General features: G+C 38.3%; 1 protein-coding gene and 1 long non-coding RNA gene across 3 annotated transcripts in view; one reads left to right on the top strand and one right to left on the bottom strand.

Moving 5' to 3' along the window:
- atrnl1a (attractin-like 1a) overlaps window positions 1-9,421 on the top strand; it is a 329,340-nt gene extending 319,919 nt beyond the window's left edge. For both annotated transcript variants that reach the window (XM_026189694.2, XM_026189696.2), the window contains one exon: window positions 7,679-9,421. In XM_026189694.2, the coding sequence (XP_026045479.2) occupies window positions 7,679-7,800 (122 nt within the window). In that variant the 3' untranslated portion in view covers window positions 7,801-9,421. The remainder of the gene's footprint in view (window positions 1-7,678) is intronic.
- On the bottom strand, window positions 164-17,246 carry LOC113034732 (uncharacterized). Its single transcript, XR_003274220.2, has 4 exons — window positions 17,225-17,246; window positions 16,333-16,386; window positions 9,450-9,581; window positions 164-421 (listed from the first exon to the last, which is right to left on the bottom strand). It is a non-coding gene; the product is annotated as an uncharacterized LOC113034732 (long non-coding RNA).
- Window positions 17,247-22,162: the final 4,916 nt, after the last annotated feature.

Here is a 22,162-nt window from a genome sequence, read left to right on the forward strand (position 1 = left end):
AGAAAGAAAATGAATAGGTTAACAAGCTTTGTTGAGCCTAAAGCCAAAGTTTTTAGTGTCACAACGATGGCTCTATTTACCTGGTTAGATCATGATAGACATAAGCTGCACGGAGCAGATCAGATTTAGAGCTTTGGTTTAAAATCCACAGGAAATGCCATGTTTTCACAGATTCTTTTATTTATACTATGCGTTAAGTGTTGTATAGACTCTTTGCTGTAGGAATATGTTTTATACAATGATCTCGTAAAGAATGTTGTCACAGGACTGCATTACAGTAATGGATGCCCCATCAAATTCACCCCCAGAGCAGAGTGTACAATGGTCAGACATTATTAAATGTTAAGGTTTATGACAGTACAATTAGAAAAAGACAAGTAAGGCTTTTTAGGAAGGGATGCCAGGAGAAGGCCTCTTCTCTCTAGAAACAACACAGGAGCACAGTTTAGTTTTACAAAGTTGCATCTGAAGAAACCACAAAAGCTCTGGAACAATGTCCTTTGGACAGATGTGACCAAAGTGGAGCTTTTTGACTATAAAAGATAAGTTTGTTGAACAAAGCCATATGAAAAACTGTCGAGGGTAATGATTTAGACTTGTTTTGTAGTTACTGGATCGGGTACACTTTGCATTCACCTTAAACTCATCTGCATACCAAAGTATCCTGGAGTCAAATACTGGGCCGTCTCTCTGACAGTTCGACTCAGTCATGCAATGTGACACTGATCTGTGACACTGTATTTTACTATCACCACTGAATGGAGCAGAGCTTTACAGTCACAGCAGTGCAAACTGTGTATCACACTATTATAGAAATCTTCCTGTTTTCAGTTGGCAATGCAGAAAATGTATCAACGTTTATATGCTTGATCCTCATCTGCTGCCAAGTCTCTTTTACATTGCTCAAACTACAGCTAATAGAGAAGAGATTAGAAAATTGATCAGTTAGAATGGTATGCTATTTATCACTAACAGCCTTCAATGAATAAAATTGATGCCTGATTAAAGCGAGATTAAATTAAACACATTTCCATGTCTCCTTTATTAGGCGGGAGGGTGTGAGACCCAAAACCAAGTAAGCTTTACCGTTTATAGTTGTGACTAAACATTAGCACCAAAAGGACAGAATAGAAAAATAAATATTAAGCCAACTTTTATTTATTTTTAATTTACATGCTGTTCTTATGAAAATAGATTTAAGAGAGAAAAGTGAGCTCTCTGTGTTTTGGGCTTCAATGCTAATTGTTCTTAAAGATTGTTAAAGAGCGAGACAAAATACTTCTTGGATCTTATTCTATACCCAATGATTAAATTTCTATCGACCTCATTTAACTGTCTGGCTATTATAAATAAGCACATTTCTCAACATGAATTTTTATAAGCAGACTGAGTGTCCTAAAAGGATTGCTGTAGCTGTATTGTCCTTTTCTTCCACTCTGTGAGTTGACCTCTTCAAACCCTCCTCCCTACACCCCCACTGTCACCCTCTGAGTGTCAGACTTGAGAGCTGCATGACAGGAAATGGAGGGCAAAGCTTGGAAACTCAGCTCCATTGACCCAGAATGGATCTCCAATACTTTGATCCTCTCCATCTTTGAAACCATCTAACCCACTGGGATACGCCCTCCTGTCACCCCCCACTCCTCCATCTGTCTGCTTGTTGACTTTTACCCATTGTGTGGCATTTACACACAAACAACTCCTGTATTTATTGTGCAGGTTTGAATGATGAAGTCTTAACCCTTATCTTGTTTTTCCTTTGCCACTTGCCTTTTGTTTTGCTCCAAAATGCAGGCGTACTATTAAATTGATGGACATCAGTTTAGAAGTGTATACGGATCAAGTAAGAGATTCAAGGTCTTGCTGACTTTATAATTTTATCAGATACATTTAAAAGAAAAACGCAGCAAAGGAAAGTCGAGGCAAAGTCAGCTCCCCAATGAGCACCACTGCTTGAATTCATGTAGCCACTAAAATGACTGCTTTTCAACTTTAAAGACACATGGTTTTGGTTGTTTTGTTTTACTGTTGGGCATACTGGTCTGCCTTTTTGTCCTCTTGGCTCTAATACACTTAGAGATATTTAAATGTAAATTTGTGCACTTCAGATCTCTTAGCAGGCGTGAAGAAATCCGCCACCAAATGCTGTCATGTACTATTAATGTAAAGCATCCTAGATATCTGAATCCCAACATGTGTACTTCAAAGCCACTGTAGCTATGTGTCATGTTTACTGAAATCTGTGTTTCGTGGATCTATTAATATTTGAATATCAGTATGTTGCTGTTTGACTGACTTTAATTTACGTTGGCTTCATTGAATGCTGATAGCTCTGTTCTTCTGTTTACCACTGCTCTGCATCCTCAGCACGCTTCCCACTTTCATTCAAGGGGAAACACAAAACCAAGCTTTGATGTTTCTTATATAGGAGGGCCTCACTGTGAGTTTTGTGACCAGGTTAGCAAGCAGGCTCCGCCTGTCACAGATGTTTTCCAGCTGCAGTCCCAGTTTTCCACATCGGGTCTGTGTCGATATGTGTTCCTGGGGAATTTTGTCTCCTGCTAATGACCCTATTAGTACATCAGGAGTTGGAGGGGTCTGTGCATGTTAGGGGGGTGAGGTGGGGTGGGGGGATTAATGATGCGTCAACTCACCTGACAAAACAATCACGTTAATGTGCTCTGTTACCACGGCAGCAAATGAGCACTTGCACTCACCTGCAGCATGATTTGATTACTTTTGACCAATTTAATTTTGCAAATGGAGATGTGTGTGTTCACCTGGAAAAATCAACACAATTATGATGGCAATTTGTCAGAGGTGAAAGCTTTTTTGATGGAGGAATATTCAGATATCACGTTAGAAAATTAATTCGGTTTGCTTTTTCACTCTGTGTGATCTTTCATTGTGAGGCCATGTGTTTGATAATGTGCAGATGCAGTGCATGTATGTAGGTAAATGAAAATGGCTCAATGTTCCACAGAAACATTACATTCCTGCTGCATGTGTCTTTTTATAAAGTTCTTGTGGTAAGCAAATAAGTTGCAAACAACCAGGTAACAAACCTGTGACAGCAGATTTAGGAAATGTGAGAAATGCCTCTTATTATCTGTTGTGCTCATGTTTTTCATTTGATTATTTATCAAACACTTCTAAACCCTCAAGTTTCTTTTCTCTTCTCATTGAGGGGAATTTAATTTAACCTCCTAAGACCCGAACTCTTCCACGGCATGCATTTTTAATTTCTCTTTGATATTTGGGCATATTGGGACCCGATGAATGTAAAAACAAAGAATTACCAGATTTTTTTTTTCTACCTGATTTTTGTTTCTAAGAAAAATGAGAGCCATATATGAGGACATTCGTTTAAAATTTCAATAGAACAGTAGCAGTATAATGTCCTCATAAGTGGATATCAGTAGGGTTGGGTATCGTCACTGATTTCTAGAATCGATTTGAATCAGGGAAATTTTGCCTTAGACAGTCAGAAATATTATAATTCAGTTCATGCAGCATTACATTTCCATATTTTTATATCTATAAAAAGAAAGCTGACACTTGCCAGATTTTATCAAATGCCTTTGTGTCAAAGTAACTGAGGATAAAACTGAGGCGATTTTCCTGGCCTGGGATTTTATAAAAATATTCTGCAGTAGATCAAAAACGAAAGAAAACCCTTAATCAACATATGAACATTACCTGCTGCTGAAGTGAAGCAGAGCAAAGTTACAGAGATTTGATTAGAGACACACCTAAGAGTTTTGCAATTTTGCATAGTTTAAAGTTTAAATTTGTTCAGTATTGAACAGCAGAAATTAGGCTTTCTTTTCGGAAGTAAGTAAAAGAAGAAAAAAAAACAGCGGCCGATAGCGCTGTAAACAACGGTAGACTTGTGCAACAAGCAGGTGAATAATGCAGAAAACAGAGATTTTTAGACGGGAAACTGTTCTTGAAGTACACAGAGAGAGAGAGCTGTGCATGAAGTGTGATTTTTATCGTGGTGGAAGCAAAACAGCAAAAGTCAGAGGGAATTCATGACGATGTTTATGTGAAGCGTAGTTTGGATCTTCTTTTGCAGTCAATATTGTTTGGAGAGAGATAAAACCTGCAGCTTTAGAATCAGCGCAAAAAGGGCATCAACACAAAGCGCGAACCCGCCGAAACATCAGAATCAGTGAGCTGTCGGCTTTCAGCCCCGACCGTGTCCGTGCCTTCGGGTGAGAAATGCGACATGTCACTGATTCTGATGCGTCGGCGGGTCCGCGCTTTGTTTTTAGGTCTTTGTGCAGAATCCGTGTTCCTGCTATCATTTACCGTTTTAGCTGTTTGGTGGTTGTTGAAATTTTGTGAGGTTTAACCTGAGATTCTGGCGTTTGGGGCAAAATAAATTTATATTGAAAAATCGATTCAGGATTTTAATGAATCAATATCACGTTATCCAAGCCAGAATCGATTTTAATCAATAATCAAAACCCACCCTTTGATATCAGGCCCCTGTAGAGTATTTTGGTCTAAATAACCCAAAATGTGATGTCCACATATGTGGATGCCAGGTCGTAGGAGGTTAATGCAATAAATATATCTTTTTGCTGTCCCAACAATCTATGAAGCCTTAAAGGATGTGAAAGGAGTTGTTTAAGCTCTTTTGTTGAGGTTAAAGACTTCTCAGATTTAAATGAATTAAAGAATACTGGAATCTGTCTTTACTATATTCAATAAATATTGTTTTAAAATTCCAATTTAAGAAAAAGAGGAAAATCCAAGCACACAGCTCAGCGTTATCAGTGGCACTGCATAGAATAAGCATACAAGCAATGCAGCAATAGCATGGGCGTGTATTTACTCCACAGACATGCAGAGAATCTGCAACAATCCTTGCTGGAGTTTAAAGCAAATTACAAATTACCAAAAGTCCAAGACAAGCCAAATCCTGTATGTATGGTCGCCAAACAAGCATACCTATGAAACTATTGCCAACAAAAAACAAAGAGCCGTAATGAACCATATTCCGACACACCATGTGCTACTAGCTGATCATCTGCCTCCAATGTTTTTTGGAAGAACAGAGCACATTACCGCTCGCTGCCATGTTTGCTTGTGTCAGAACTTGCAAAATACTCATAATACTGTGCACAGGTGAATGCACACTTAAATGCATAAACTTGCAGAGTCATGTACACACTGTCACGCACTGTGTAATCAGCTTTCCCCTTTCCACCCACTGGAGAAAAAAAAATATCCCAAGAATCACTTGAGTGTGAAATGCTGAAAACATCCTGCATCCAAATCATATCAAGAGCACGGCAGATTCCCTTTGCTATTTGCCTGTTTTGTTTATTTGGCTCCTGCATGCCGGCAGATTGAGCACTTGTCGTAATGACCATGCATTGTCAGGCCCACGGTTGTCAGCAGGGAGAGGACTGGCTGTATTGACAAAGCTGCCATGACTCTAAAACCACATTAACAGTACAACTGCCAAACTAACACGATGCTCCGAGGCATCTGATGCTTGGTGCATCCATCCTGATGTCTGTAAGCCCTGCTGTGGAAACCGTGGCAAACTTCACTCACAGAAGATGTTTTTAGAGGTGTGACATCCTGATGGATGGTGAGAGGGAGACAGAGGGAAAAGAAGGAAAAGAGACACAATGGCGGGAAGATATACTTCACTGACCTGAGCGCTATCCCCGCTGCCTCCTACTGAGTTCAGAAAGATGTTGATAAAACATTTTTTGGATGTTGTGAAGAGGTGCCTATTGAAAAGATGATGCATCGCCACATGCTAAGGAATTTCACCTTGATGTTTTCTCCCATAGGGCCAGATTCACTAACTCGTACCACCAGCACCAACTAGCATTAGATATCATTCTATATTTACAAACAGAGTGCAGTGATGGACCCTCTGTCAAACGCATCAGGTTCCTTCCTCAATGCACAAAATATAAGATGGAGAATATTTAACTTAAGCAAACAAATTGATTTACTAACATTTGTGCCACACAATTTACATAATTGTGCCAACATTTATCAGATATTTTCAATTACTGAAGCCGGTGTTCATTAAAACGACTCTCTCTGCCAGGCTACATTTAATTACATTAAATGTAGGCCTACATGCAACATACGTATGACCTATATTTATATGTTACTGATTACAATTAACAAGCTGTGCCTTTCTTGTTAGTAAATTACCTGCAGCTGAATATCATCTCTTAGTTTGTGACCTAAATTGCACAGATCTTGGCAGTTACATTGAAATGAACTCTGACTTTATTTTGAAAACAGCAAAACTTTTGTAAATTACCTGCAAAACTAACCACAACTATCATTACTATTTCTAGATTGTGCTCACATGCCAATTTGCCCCATCTAGTAAATCTGGCACAGCCTCTTTACTTTCATCTGTCCTATTGTTTATTTTTACCATCAGTAATAGTTTAATATTAACATTACTGGAAATCATCCCTGAGAGGGTTGCATCAGGAAGTACTTCTGGCATAGAAATTTGCAGAATACTATGCAGATTCATCTGCTGTGGCCAGAAAGAAGCTTTATTAACATTATTAGATAAAAGAAATAAATCACAGTCCTCCTTTCACTTTGGGGGTCACCACAGCATCTATTTCCATCTAATCGTATCTGTAGCATCCTTCTCTGTTACACCAAGCCTCTGCACATCCTCCTTCACTACATCCATTCAACATCTTTTGTCCAATATAACTATTATCCCTCCTGTGCAAACCAACCCTCATGCCCAAACCATTTCCAAAACACTTGACTTGAGCTGTCTCGCTGATATACCCACTTCTGTTCTTGTCCATTCTGGTCATTTCAACATCTTCAGCTGTGCTACCTTTAGCTTGGCCTTCTGCCTTTCTGTCAGTGCGACTGTGAATATATGAAAGTCCAAACGAGGATAAAATAGCACTTCTCTGATCAAACTCAAAAGATACAAACAGGGACTTGCTTTTCTAAGGACTATAAAAATAGAAGGTACAAATTTAGATCCTTGCAGAACTCCACTTTGAACTCCACAATTTAAGCACTGAAAATAATTACTGGATATGGAAAAGATTTAACCATGTGAGGTATAAGTTATCATTGGTGACAGACCCCAACTCTCCTTTACTGGCTATAATGACATTTTTAAAAAGAATGTCTTTTCAATCAGTCTTGTCTTGGCAGGATGTGTTCTTACAAATGAAGATATTCTGCATTTAAAAAAAAAAAAAGAATTTTAGCCCTCTCTCTTTTAGGGACTTCTGAAAAAGGGTTATTTTCAATTTTGGTAACAATTAGCTGTTTCTAGCTGCTTGTAGATAAGGAAAGACACTATGCCACTTTACTATCTAGAGAGATAATCAACCATGTCAGTTGCAACATGTATCCACCCTTTCTTGGTGTGAAGTGATATTCTACGATAAATGTATCAATGTTTTGTACTACTTGTCTACATCCCTTTAATTATTTCTGTATAAGGACAAACATGGGTTTATAACAAATAACACAGGCACGTATAAAAATCTACTCTCAAAAAGTGGTCGTAGTTTTACCTTGATCAAGCCGTATTTATCTCACCTCTGTCACATCACACTTTCAGTAAAATTTGAGCCCATCTAAAACAGCATAATACTGCCCATCTTTCACTGATTACCCTATTTTGTCTCTGGGATTGCAGGTATCGCCATAGCCAGTGCTCTGGTCGACACGTCACAGCAGCGAGTGATGGACTTGAAAGAAAGAGCCCTGGGTCTGAAGCACCGCAAACACATTGTGCACCATCAAGGGACCTGTGTATGAACTATGTGCCCTCAACGAGGTACCACCGCATCCAAAACGTCCAAAGGGGAATTTCACTGGACACACTATTTTTGACTTTAGACACAATGGAGAATTGTGAACACAAAGGCAAAGCCTGCAAAAAAATAGGGTTGGATGATCCTTGACCTTAAAGTGGTTTGGAAAGAGGACGGATATGGATTGAAGCATACAGATGGGGCGAAACTACTCTCTTCACAGGCACCCAAAAGGGGTAAATGGTACTTGTAGTCATATTCTTCCTTGGACCAGATACAAGGTTTTTGTCATTGTCCCTCGTCTGTATATTTTCAGAGAAGTACTTGCAAAGTGAGAATGTCTCTCCACCACAGCTTTCTTTGAAATTTGCCACGAGGAGCTGGCAGACCTTTTCCATTTTCATGCCATGTGGTTTTGTCTCTCCCGGGTTCTACAGTCTGCCATATTGACAGAGAAAATAAAATAGAACTTGTTTTTCACCAAACAAAACTAAATGACTTTGACCTCCAGTCAAAAGATATTGATAGTTGATATAAAGTCCTCCTGATTTACAAACCCAATGAGACTCAGGAGCAAAACCAGTAAAGAAGAACACCGATTTAACTAGATAATTGCAAAAGTCTTTAGTTGGCGGAGGTCTATTACAATGATTCACTAGAGGAAAAAGTTTAATTTGCTAATTTTGAAGTTGTGAATTCAAAGAAATGCATTTTTGCTATGAAGCTCATTGGATGCAAGTAAAAAAAAAGTGTTTTATGAAATATGTGTGGTTTGTTTTTCCCTACACAGTTGAAGTTATAGGTTTTAATATCTGCTCAGGTCCTCTGTGATGAAAAAGGTCCATTATCTGTAGCTCTGGGCCTTATATACACACATTTGTATATGCACTATAAGTGAAATGCTTTACCCGTACATTAGAACCCTCTGTGGAATTTTATTATGCAACTGATCTTCCAAACATGATGTTTATTCTGGGCTGCGATGTAACCTCAAGGTCGGTATCACACACAAACTACTGATGGTGTTCATATGCCTTTTTTATTTTTTCATTACTGTGAAGCTACCATATACATCCTCCCTCGTGATATTTCAAGTCTGTTTATCCGTAACACAAACTTTAATATAACACATCTCAGTATATATTATTTATTAAAAATGCAAAATGCGGTTTAACATTTTTTAATTAACTCACAAATGTTTGTTTTTGTTTTCTTTTTTTAAACAGAAACTGTAGATAATTAATTTTATAAAGGAAGTCTGTGCAGTAATCACATTTCTTTGCTTGTGCCCTCAGTGTCTTTATTCATTTCTAACTCTTTATTTTGTACATCACAGAACGTTTCATGTGATGTTAAGATGCTTTCCCTTTATCTCTCGTATCAAACCTCCATTTAATGTTGTAAAGTCACCTTTATCAGCTGCACTGCATACAAAGTAACATGATGTCTTTGATGCACATGTATTACCTACTGTTTTCTTTCAGGCATTTTGATGTAATTTTGCACCAATTTGTTGCTGAGATTTGGATTTACAAAGGGCAGCTCACCACCGTGTATTTGTCCATATGAGCATTAAATCTGCACATTTACAATTTCAAAAGAATAAATGCTTCTTTGTGTTGATATTCAGTCTGAAACTGTGTGTACTGTTACCTCTGGTGTTGGGAAACCGCATTGATTGGTGTTCTCAGGATGTCAGTCAGGTCAAATGACAAGATCAGCCAGAACTACAGACAGTGTCATCCAACACTGTTTCTAGAGTTACACAACGACTCTCACAGCATCCTGTGAAACAGAGTAAAGTTAACGTTACTTTAAACGTAATGTATCGCAGAAAGATGGTGTTGAATTTCCACGATTTCCATGTGCTATCAACATCCTAGGTATCTAAAGCACCCCTGCTTTACTAATATGTACCAAATCTAATTATTAAAGGCTTCGTTAAGTTAGAAATGCTTTTTATAAAGTGGATTCCACAGGTGTACCTAATATAGTGGCCACTGAATTGTATCCTGTTCACTTTCTGTTCTCTGTCTCTGTTTTATAATGTCCCTGGTTACAACCATCACTGCCTCCTATTTGTCATAATGTGTGTGCAAAGGGGGGACATCGAGAACAAGCACTTCCATTACATTTCTCACCATACAAGCCAAATGACCTGTTTAATATACAAATTAAACAATAACTACATTCCATCCATGTGTACCTCCCTGCCAGAGCATCACAGTAAGATGTTGTTTAATAAAACCTGGATATGGCTCAACATTTGTACAAATACTATCGTTTTAAAATAAATCCATGTCTCCTTCTGCTGCACTCATAAATGGCTCCTGTATGCTTTTAAATCGACTATATCCCTTTGTCATAAAGCGGTGGGGGTTGCTTGTTGAGGTGATCCCAGAATCTTCTGAATTAGACACTTTTATGCAAATGTGGGGCTCTAAACAGAAGAAAATGCCAAAATATATCCTTTCTAAGGAAAAGCCGTGGGGGATCTAGTGGCTACACTGCTCTAATGCCTGGATGCATTTCAAGATCATTCACAGTCTGTAATACAGAGGTAAAGACATCCAGTTAAACAATGTTTTCATGTCAGTAATCATTTATATATTCCTTCTTTTACCTTAAAATAACCTTAAGAACTACCAGTTTATTCCACTGGGCATTTCTTTCATGTTTTTTTAATGTCATATTTATGTCTAATCAAACAACTACATTAGGGTGTACATCTTAATTGGAGCTTAATTGCAGAAAACTATGAACAAAGGCGTAATTGTTATATTAATAGAAGCAATTTAACATGCTGTTTGACTGTTTCCTTTGAAAATCTCATCTGGAACTTGAAAGCCCTCTGAACATTACATTGGGTCAACGCTGCTGCTGTCACCACCATTAGTGACCAAGAGGAGATAAGTGCTCCTTTTTATGCTCTTAGCTCACTGTATTTTCTTCCCTCAAGATAAAAGGCTACAGTATTTAACATTAAGTGGATTGCTGGCATCTCCACTCCACTCAATACCCAAACGTCAGGGGCAGCAGGAAGTGGTTCACTTTCCCTTTTATCTTGATCTGAGATGTTTTTGAACTGGTTCTGAGTATGAAGAGGGCCTGTGTTTTTAGGGTAAAGTCAATGTAAGAAGCTCAATAAATGACTGACATCCCCCACCACGACAACACGCAGCACCAAACAGAATGCAAACATGCAAAGTGTCTCAAGAAAGAAGGGACACCTGTCTAAGCAATAGCTTTCTGCTACTCTTAAGCTCAAACTGCTTTACAACTTATACATGCAATTTACCTGTCATACACCCAGGAGGATAAGATGGGTAGGAAAACAGACATCAAGAAAACACATATAATGTATTCTTGAATATATACATGCACAGTGACTTAATTACCAGTGAATAATGATTATACGCCATCTGATTATATGCAACACATGTATTCTCAGGTTATATTTCACACCTAACAGAAGACAAATGGAACTAAAAGCTGATCCACATTTTGACATTTGGCTACACAATACCATTGGTACTTCACATATGATTTGACATTGAATACATTATAGAAAACTGCCACAACTATCATGTCAATTATTATTAAGATAGCTCTCTGTCACTCACTGATGACATCAAAGGATTGCTATCAGCATGCCAGTAACAGAAGGTTTTCAGTAACAGAGCCTTTTTAGCATCATTTAGGGTGTCATTGGATAGCCCAAAGTGATGATTAAAAGGGTTAAGGATGCAATGTATTGATAACAGCCTCCTTTTTGAAGCCAACTACAACTGCTAGTCGGCCTCACAGCTGCTCAATAAATGACTGTTTGCCACGGTCCTTGAAAACTGAGGTTATCCAATTATATCTTGATGCATCCTCAATTATCCAGGTAAGTAAAACCCAAAAGGTTGATTCTGATCATCTTGACGTAAAGTTTTCAGTGGTAGAAATGTTTCTTCACTCATCCAAGTGGCTTGTTCAGTCTCGGCTGACTGCGGGTTTCCCCAATCTTATAAACAGTACATTTCCATAATTACTGAAACCAGCCCACTGAATGAATGCGCTGTGAGGTCAGTTCCTTGATCATTAATATGCAAATTTTCATGACCATTGATCAACAACCATTGATCAAAGACCACTGATCAAAGGCCATGAGTACCATTCACAGAGAGTTGGGGAATGGCTGCAATCACAGCATTGTAAGATGGTGAAAGTAGCCTTAGGCCTCCTCGATTCAGAGATGGTCTTTCCCCTCGCATGTTTCTGTGGTTTCTTGTTTTCAGTGTGCTTCAAACCCAAAAACACGATGTCCCAGCTATAGCAGCCGGATAGCATAGTGGTAAGACCACATGTGTTTCGCGTGGGGTTCGCAAGTTTGATTCCTGCCTTGTGCATCTGTATCCAGTCCTGTATCCCCATGGCTAAAGATTGATGAATTACAATAGACATGCTAGGGCAAGGGGGAGTCAGGACAACAGGTCGGGGGGGAGATATGATCACCCACCAGTGGATGAGGTTAGCCAACTTCGGGGCCTTAGAGGTGGTAGTTATATTATTAGTTTGAGTCCTATTTGTTACTACAATACCTCCCAAACATGTGCTCTTGATGCTCAAGCTTAAATATGATAACTTATCATTTAAAAAAAACTGCTACTACTTAAATCCCCTTGGTTAACTTTTCAGTTTTATGTCAGAGATGATTTTCAGCTCGGTGGAGATAAAGTTTCTAATTTAGAAAGCTCAAGGTCTAAATTTAAGACATAAGTAGAACATTTAGTCTGAAATGAGTCTTCTATTAAATTAGCAAAAATCAATCACACATCACCTCTGCCAAGTCTGCATTTTGTCACATACACACACAGTCTCTGTTAGGAGCCTAGTGCACACAGTGCAACGCTCTAATACAATGTCCTCGTGTCCTTTTCAGAACATGTTAAGTAATAAAACTGATTACTTCTTAAGGTCAGAACTCTGGTTTTTCTCTTTTCTCCTTCAGCTTCCCCATCTCTCACTTCTGTCTCAATGCACCATCTCTGCTGCCCTCTTCCTGCCTCCTTTCTCACATCCGCTTGGCGTCACCTCCTTCTTGTTGAGGACTCAGGGTCAGCTGAGCCACATCCTTGTGATTAATGCCCCGTCCAGACCTCAATCTTTATGCCATTACGGGCCAATTGTGGCGGGTAATTCGGGCCACAGTCTGAGGACGAGTAACCGAGTCAGGCAGATGAGGGTAGGGGGTGGGTGGGGAGTGACGAAGGATTACAAAGCACACTGCTGTCCTCTGTCCACCTCCCTCCACACACACATAGGCGTGCGCGCACACACACACACACACACACAACCAAACCAGCGACCAGCCAGTAAGTCAGCCAGCCTCAGTGACGCTGTGAAGAATGTTGGCCCTGTCAGCGTCGTCCTTTACTCAATACCACCACGCACTGCTCTGTCATAAGTGGCCTTCTGCACTAACAAAGAGAGTATTTTTTCCCCCCTCACCACACAAAGTGCAATGATGTGGATGAAAGAGGAGTGAAGCTATTGATGCACTATATCAGCTTAATTTTGTGAGCAATAACCAGAGAGACAATAAGCAGGAGGGTCAGCTGACAGGTCGAGGTGACCGGTTTCCTGCTTTGTCAGAGTTTAACTTCAGAAAGAAAACATTTTGTGTCATCGTGTAATCTGTGTTCCCTCTTGTTCTATCAGTTTGTCACCCAGACTGACTTTATGTAATCATCTAAAGTTATTCAAACTTTTCTCTAAATAAAAAAGCTAAGTTAAAAAAAGTTCAGCAAAACCTTGATTTCATCCTTTATGTTTAGATCAAACAGGTTCCTTCAATATGCTTATAAAATAATCCCTGTTTTGCATTTGTCTACAGCTTTTACGATAAGGTTAAGGCATTTGAGAAATGTGAACTTTTTGTAGTGTGCCATCCCATATGGAAAAGAAATAGAAAAAACGTATAAAAGACTTGCATCAGATGTGGCCTACTTCATATAGTGAATCATAGAAGGTTTATATGATTTACTCATGAAAGTGGCCACTTTCATATATTGTTTTAGTAAGTATACAAAACATACAAGTTTCATTTATATAATTTCTCTAGGGATCACTATTGCATGCTTTTCATACAAGTTTCACACAAGACAGATACAAACTTTATAAGATTTATATACTTCTGTTCCATATGAGGTAGCACCATATGACGATCCCATGTACCACCTGTCTTCTCAAATCTGCTCTGTTTACACTCAAATCTGCCTGACAGAAGAACAAGCCTCAGCATTATGGTCTGTGTAGGTTCTCAGTCATCCAGGACATGGTAGTCTAAGAGCTTGGGAAAAAAGTGGTACAAAAGGGTAACCGTGGAACATGCAAAGAGGAGGCTATTAAGCAGTAGAGAGTAAGACACCCAATATCACGGCAAAGCATGTCATAGGCACGTCTCTTAAGCGTGAAATGAACACATATGCTTCAGTTGCAGATTATATTTCAGTAAAACAAAACTTCAAATCTTATTCAAGCCAACATGAAAATAGTCATAGGAAAGCATAAACAGACTGAGGAGCTTGGGGAAAAAAACGACTGGACTTCTAAGTTTCTTGAACAACAGAGCTCTGGTTCTTTAGACTACCATGCCATGGATGAGACTGAGAACCTACACAGACACATTTAAAGAGACATTACTAACACATTTGCATATAAATACACACCAGCCACCTAGCTTTATTGTTTCTGGCTTAAAAGGAGCTTGGAATTTATACCTTCCTTGGTGACTAGTGGCTTGTTGGCTTTAAATATATTATCTCCCTATGCTGGTACTGCAACTTAAGCATGCGTGTCCATTTCACTCTTAGGAGAGACAAAGCGTGACATGTACACAACGAGCCAGCGTGTCTACTGAATACTGAGGAGTCTAATGAGGTTTAATTAAAATGCGCCACCATAAAGTTTTGAGATCAAGAATTCTTACACTGTATTGTTGCAGAGCTGTTAGAATTGTTCTCGTTTTCTTGGTTTTAGTTTCAGTTAATTTGCTTGTTTCCCCTTTAGATTTTAATCTTTAGTATTTATTAATTTCTCTTTTAGCTTTTTTCTAATACTATAGTTCTGCGTATGTTAGATGCAAGGTGTAGAAAAATTTGTATTACACACTTGTATGAAGGCCTGTTAATTCACTGTCATGGCATCCACTGATGCCCCCTCAGACTGGTTGTATTTACCAACACAGCCAAGACAAAGACCAAAACAAGGACAGTTTATATACACTTCTATTTATTTTTGGAAACCAGGGGGTATTCTTTCTTTTTATCATGACTCTAGCGTCAACAAAAATTGTACTAAAAAAACCTTTGAAGCTGCTGTGCATCTGCAAACCACTTTGCAACCCTTCTTGAAATTGCTGACTTTTACACTGTCATATCCATTTTAACTGATGCCTGCTCTGTGCTGATCTTGTTGCTGCCCCTCCCATCTTTATGTCTATGCATGTAGAAGGCAGTAGGTGCCAGAACAGAACATTTCTCCAAAATATAATATAGGTCAATAATACACATTACAATGTTCTCAAACCCCAGTGCCAAGTCCTAGAGGCCAGTCTGTGACTCCCTAGCAACCCCAAATCCTTGTGATCTCTAGCAACTAACGCAATGAAGGAGAATCCACATCTTTTTAACCAGCAAACTTGGTTGCCAGGTGGTCACTAAGTGGTCACCCACTGGTCTGTATAACTTGTGACTGGGACATGAGAAGACTGTTATTTGTTTTGTTATTTATTTACTTCTAATTATAAAATTATAAGTAAGTATACTTATATTAATAAATATTCAGGAGCATAATTCTCGGACCAGCCTACCTCGTATAACACCTGACTTAACACATGAGTTTATCAGTAGTTTGTTGACATACATCTTTTCTTCTTCTTCTTCTTTTTGATCTCTTAAAATGTTTATTCACATCTCACTAACACACATTATTGGTTGTTCCGTCTTACAAGAGAATTAAATGAAGAAGAAAAAATTCAGACATTAAAGTTACAAACAAAATGACCAATTATACCGGGATTATAAAGACGCACAGATGATTACGACAAACACATCTATTATTATTCATAACCTATTTGTCACAGGGACATGAATTGACCACACAGGAGTTTACTGCACTGCAGTGCAATTCCCTCATGATACATTAATAGCTGTTAATTCATGCTGGTGTCAGGAGACCCGGTGTGTTTATGTTAAGTTTTATGATCCTCTTATAAACTGCCCATTAATGAATAGAGCTTTTGTATCGATGAACTATAAAAATAGATAATATCAGGAGCCTTGTTATGAGTGTGAGCGAATGAGGCTGCAGGATGATTGTCAATTCTAACAATGAGTCTGGTTCAGGTTTATTCTGGTTATAATTCATATGCATCACCTATCTTAAAAGTTATTGATGCTAAAGTGAAAGTGTTTATTGTACCACAAATCTCTATAACATGTGTGCCTAGAGAAAGGAAGGGCAATGCAAGAGTGTGTAGAAACCTTACCTGTGTTGAACTCTGGAAAGGTCGAGTCAAAGAAGATTAAAATGTTATCTGGACCTATCAAGGTGGATGAGTTGGAAAACAAACAATCCAGTCAGTTCTTATGAATGCAGAAAACACAACCATCTGTAAACACGCTTTAATGCTGGTCATTTTCAACATGTGGTTGAGAGGGGATTGACTCCAATTTGGTGGCTACATGAACTTTTAGCACCTCCATGTTGGCTACATGCTTCATCTGTGGGGGTTGTACCTTGATCCTAACAAATGACAAATTCTGTGGCCACAAATCAGAAATCAGTCCAACAACTAGTAACTGTTTGAGAGAAGAGGCTGAGATGGAGATCTACTTTGTCTCGAAATTAAAACATTTTTAAGAAGATCAAATCTAAACTGTAGTTTCAGATTTCATAGAACTTAATGACCTCTAAAAATGAAAAATGTCTGAGGAGGGTCAGATAGGACACCTCCTGTTACTTAATATATACAAAGATATTACAACCTGAGGGACAGAACTATTATTTAATGGGAAGCATCTTCATTTCATCTCAGCCAATATGACCGAGCAAATCTCATATAAGACTTTCAAACATTAAGGAAACACACAAAAACATGTGCAGAAAGCTTCTACACTAAAAGAACTTCCAAATGGCACCTAGCGAGGTAACCATGCAGATTTTGAAGCCAACATTCAAAATTTAGATTGTACCCATGGCCACACTCTAAAGTCAGTAACTATCATGCATTCTTTGTTTCTTCATTCAAAACAACACATTTTAGTTTGCAGTAGGTTTATTGATTTGGACCTATTTGTAAGCGCATCCATTTAGTTTCCATATGCATTTATACCAATTCATTTCTTTTTTGCTTTGTGACTAATCATTGATTCTCTTACCTGCCATGAGCCCTGGGAGTTGCCAAACAAAAGATGGCAGCCAGGGTTTAAAGCACTTAAATACATAGAGGGGATGATTGGACCGCACCACCACTTCCTGCTGAAGGGGGAGAATGTGTATTTTCTTTGATTTTAAAAAAAGCTTTTGTATTTGATTCAATATTTGTCTTTAGGGTTTAGTGGTTTTGATTTTCTTCTTTGGTGTTTAATTTATTGACAAACTGGACTGTACTGCATCGTTTTTGTTGTTTACGACTGTGTTTTGTTTAGTTACCCCCTGTTGCGTCATAGTGGTCTGACCTGCCTTGTGTGTCATTTCCTGTTTAGGTCGGTTATGTTTGGTTTGTCAAGTTCAAAGTTTCGTTTTGTTTCTTTGACCTCTTTTATGAGCTCAACATTTATTGTTTTGTAAATATAACTTTTTGGGTTAAATAAATGAAAACCCTCTTTTTCTAATAAGTCCACAATGCAACAACTGCAAAAAGAAAGCAAACAATCACCTGGAAAAAAGCCATGAAATGACCACAACTACCATAATTATCAAGTCAAGTAAATTCTAAACACTCATTGAAAAACAAAAAGAAAAGTACAGAATTTGCCTGTGCAGTAATTCAAGCATGGTGTCAGTCCGGTCAGGCTAGGACGTCACGTCTAGAGGCAGATTTGCTCTGCCTACAGTTGCTGCAAATCTGCAAACTAATTTGCAAGGCATCTCTACACCGGCCATGTTATGTGCAGTTTCTGACTTAAACGCCATACCTGTTGTCACTGATGCCTCCTCTAATATTTGCTGGGTTTTGCTAAAACTCCCAAAATCTTACTAAATATATACAGTGTCACCTTAGATGGAAGTATTAACCTTCTTTTGAATATAGTGGTCCTATGTTTCATTTGTATTCTCTTAAAAACAAATCAGCATGATTCAAGATTTTGATGAAAATCTCTTGTGGAAATGACACCTTTGTATTCGCACTAGGACCAAATTCTAGTTCACTAAAATACGCGGTCATTAATTTGATTTTGAGAGTCAATTCTTAACTAAAATGAGGTGAAGCTCATTCTTGTCGATTTTATGAATGATGAAATTTGCATCTATAGCCAACCACTGTTCTTATTCTAAAGTTATTCCATTTTACTGCACAGAAGCCAGGTGATGCCTGCTTTGTGTGACTATTTTATAGTCTATATTGTGACTTTCAGATTCAGCACCACCTGCCCAGGGGCTCGTCCATGTAAAGTAAACTGGGTAGAAAGAGACTTACAAAGGGGAGCTATAAGGTTGAGATTTATTATTTTAATTGGTACCATTCCAACATGTTAGATTTTGGTGCTTTGGTGTTTTCATTAAACATAGACTTTTGTTTTTAAGCATGTCTCACACCTCAGTAATCCACACTTCTCCTCCAGGAAGTAGAAAGAAAATGTCACTTTTAATTGTGTTATCTGCTCTTTGTACCCCCTCAGGGTGGAACAGAAGCAAAGACAGGTTTGTAAAGTGGACAGAACTGAAGGGTAAAGTACGTTTTTGGAACAAATTAAGTCTTTCCACTTGAGGCTGCCATATTAATTACATCATTGTAGTTATTCTACTGTATATTCTGCTTGATTCTCGGACATCGGAAATGTCAATGCAAGACTAATCTTTGAAGGAAATCTGAATTGCCAGGGTGAAGAGAAACAGCCAGTATGATTCAACTTGTTTCTTTTTCCACAAATGGACTCCAGATGAAACAGATTATAAAATAAATAAGTTAACCCAATAGAAAATGAATGTAAGCAAACCTACAAACAGTAACAGATCTAGAATCCCCACCATTCTTTTACCATGTAAGTGAAACAGCCTTTATTTTAAACTGATGTAAAACAAAAACATCAGTTTGTTCTACAAAATAGATTTTTCACTAGATTTGCAAAGTAACTGGTACAGTAACCTAGATAATAAAGTATAGTTTAACAGGGATTTTGGAGGTTGTGCATGGTGGACCTCGACAGCAGAAAGTGGATTAGCACGCACAGCAGCAGCTCTAGATAGCCGAAGTGGAGTTCAGTAGACTGTATAACAAAAAGTTGGGTAAACTGCTAGTTAAATAAATACATTTGAATAAATATCAATAGTAGTAAGAGTTTCCATTAACTGAGCAGGCACAGTTTTGTTTTGTATGTGGATGTCTGCAACTTTGATACAGTAAAGGAATAAATAAATGACATCTGTGTTGAAACTGGATATGGAAATGTATTCTTTTGTTCACTTTACAAATGCTGAACACAAACTTCAGACCAGAAATGAGAGTCAGCAAAGGAGGGCACACTTCACTTATAACTTTCTTTATGTTCCTGTTGTGACCAACGGTTGTGAACTGGTCTCCTTGGCAATAGTAAATAAATAAATTACTGAAACCATTACATTTTCTTTCTGCGTGTATGAAATTCGTTGTATAGTTAATGGCTGCACATAAAGAGTGACTTGAACACAGTGGTAGAGAACGATGTCTTTAAAGAATAAGCAGCAACAAAACACTTGGAAACACCAGTCCATCTCAAGCTGTAGCTGGTTACTTTCCACGGATCACCTTATTTTAGGCATTAAAAATACTGTGAGTCAGATATTTTTTGCAGCTTGTTGCATTAAGTGATGTGGCATTTATGTTCACTTCCCCAAATTAACAAATTCTTGGCTAATGGGTTTCCAACTGCAAACGCTTAACACAGTGCTTGGTATTAATGGGTGAGGATGTGCAGTTCACTTAATGGAAGAGAAAGTAAACTCAAATGTCAGACTAATTTGATGACATTTGATGACGATGCACACAACAATTTCCCCCATCGTGCTTTTCTATTATACAATAATGTTTTATTCATATTGCTTAAAATGCATCTGCAGATGTGCCCAATGCCAACTATCAACTCCACTTTTATGACACATTTAGCCATAACTGGGAGCTCGAGGGCCAGTATTTACCTGTTCGAAGGAGTTTTTCAGCCCACTTTCTGAATCTCTGCTACAGAAGTGCTCCAAAGCACTAAGTATTTGGAAACCTTTCATGAAAACCGATTCAGAAAGGAGGTGGAAATGAGGAGGGACAGACAAAAAGTGAAATGCTGGAGGAAGTTTGGCCTCACAGTGCAGAAGGTCAGTTTTTTTGTGCTTTTTCTAAAGTGGCTAAAGTGTTTTCTTGGTAGGGAAATTTTAACAGTGCAAGGTAATTTCTTTATGCAGTTAACGTTACACTCAAGTGTTTCCAGAAAATCAGCAATAAGACCACTCGAGCCAGGTGCTTGAGTCCAACCCACATATTAATGACTCCTTAAGGATTATTAAGTGCAGTTGACATGAATATTTCCTTGCTTAAAAACGCCAAAAAAAAAAAAAAAAAAGCCAAAAAGTCCAAGTCTCGGCATGTGAACCATACTTCTGGTCATTAAATTATTTAAAATAAATAATGGCCCCCAAAGCCGTTGAATGGAGGCTCTGGTGTCGTAGACCCCAGCCTCTATTGATCTTGTGCTTAGAGCTTATATATACATAAATAAGATGTAATTGATCAAAATGCTGCACATTATCTGTACAAAAAAAATATCTACAGGAGTATGGATCTTGCCTTCTTTCTTTGAAAGTTTTTCTTAAAGTCCAGCACCTGCCACAAAGGTCTCTGGTATGCGTGTACCCTTTTGTTCCCCGTGGTTCTGTTTCTCAGCACGGTGCCTCGGATAATATAGTATTGCTGTGTGCTCACTTGGTCTGCTGTGACCCCTCCTCCTCACACCAGTTGGTCAAAGCTAAAAAATTGTGCGAAACCTCAGATGACTTTTACTTTATCTTTGGGTTTCCTCTGGCTTGGTAACCCAGGGTCAGCTGCATTAACACACATGATCTTATCGGCCTCTCTGGATCACCTCACACGGCCTCAATGTTTCTTTAATCCTGCCCGCCTCACCTGCCTTTCCCACGGGCCCGGTGCCTACCTTTCATGTTTCCACAGGGAAATAACATCACATACAAGCAGTCTGGGTGATTTAACAGTTTTTAATTATAACTTTTTGTACAACAGATTTTACATTTTCACAAGCTAAGAAGTTGATGATGCCACATAGCTAAGGGAGTCTGCAAACTCAAAATCAAAAGAAGCTGGTATTTCTGGTATTTCAAAAGAACAAATGGGACTGTGAAGGACAGCAAATATTTTTACCATCTCTACTGTTTGTTTGGTCCAAAAGTGGGGATCCTTTCATTGTGAGGAAGTGTCCCCAGTTTTGAGGCCTTCTGTGATCAGAAAGCACTGAGTCACTCTCATATTCCAAAGACCACGAAGACACGGCTCTGGGATTCAAATATAAAATGATCACACATACTCTAAGACACAGTTCTTAGAAATGCAATCAGTCCCAGGCAGGGCTTTTTGTAAAACAACAACTAATAAGATTTCTCTTTAACTTTCCATCCAAACAGACATTCAGTTTGTGGGAATCATCCCACGTCCCCAACCATCTTCAAACACACCATGAAAAAATCCTTCCAAAGCATGGTCCGGAATATATTTGTCCTTAAATATTGATTTCTAACACCATGCAATGAGTTTTCTGTCTTCCTTAACTTCAGCATAAAAAAGAACCATTTAAATCTTTAGCAGGTCCATCTCATTAACTTCAACTCATCAAAAGAGCACAAATTAGTAAAAGATAGAAAAATAAGTGTAATTTTTATCCAAACAACAAACAAACAAAGAAAAACCTGTCAACACTGCATTTTAGCAACGTCATAAATGGGGCTATGGTACAAAACAGTATGCTTAGGAAATACAGCTGTTTTTAAGGTACAGTAAGAGAGTTATAATGATATCCTCTGCCTCAGATGCAATAATATTCCATAATCATGTACATACTGAGAGAAATATACATTTAAGTTGTTATAAAAAAAACAATATTCTGGCTTATTCAATG

Source organism: Astatotilapia calliptera, chromosome 13 (genome assembly GCF_964374335.1).
Source record: "Astatotilapia calliptera chromosome 13, fAstCal68.1, whole genome shotgun sequence".
NCBI lineage: Eukaryota > Metazoa > Chordata > Actinopteri > Cichliformes > Cichlidae > Astatotilapia > Astatotilapia calliptera.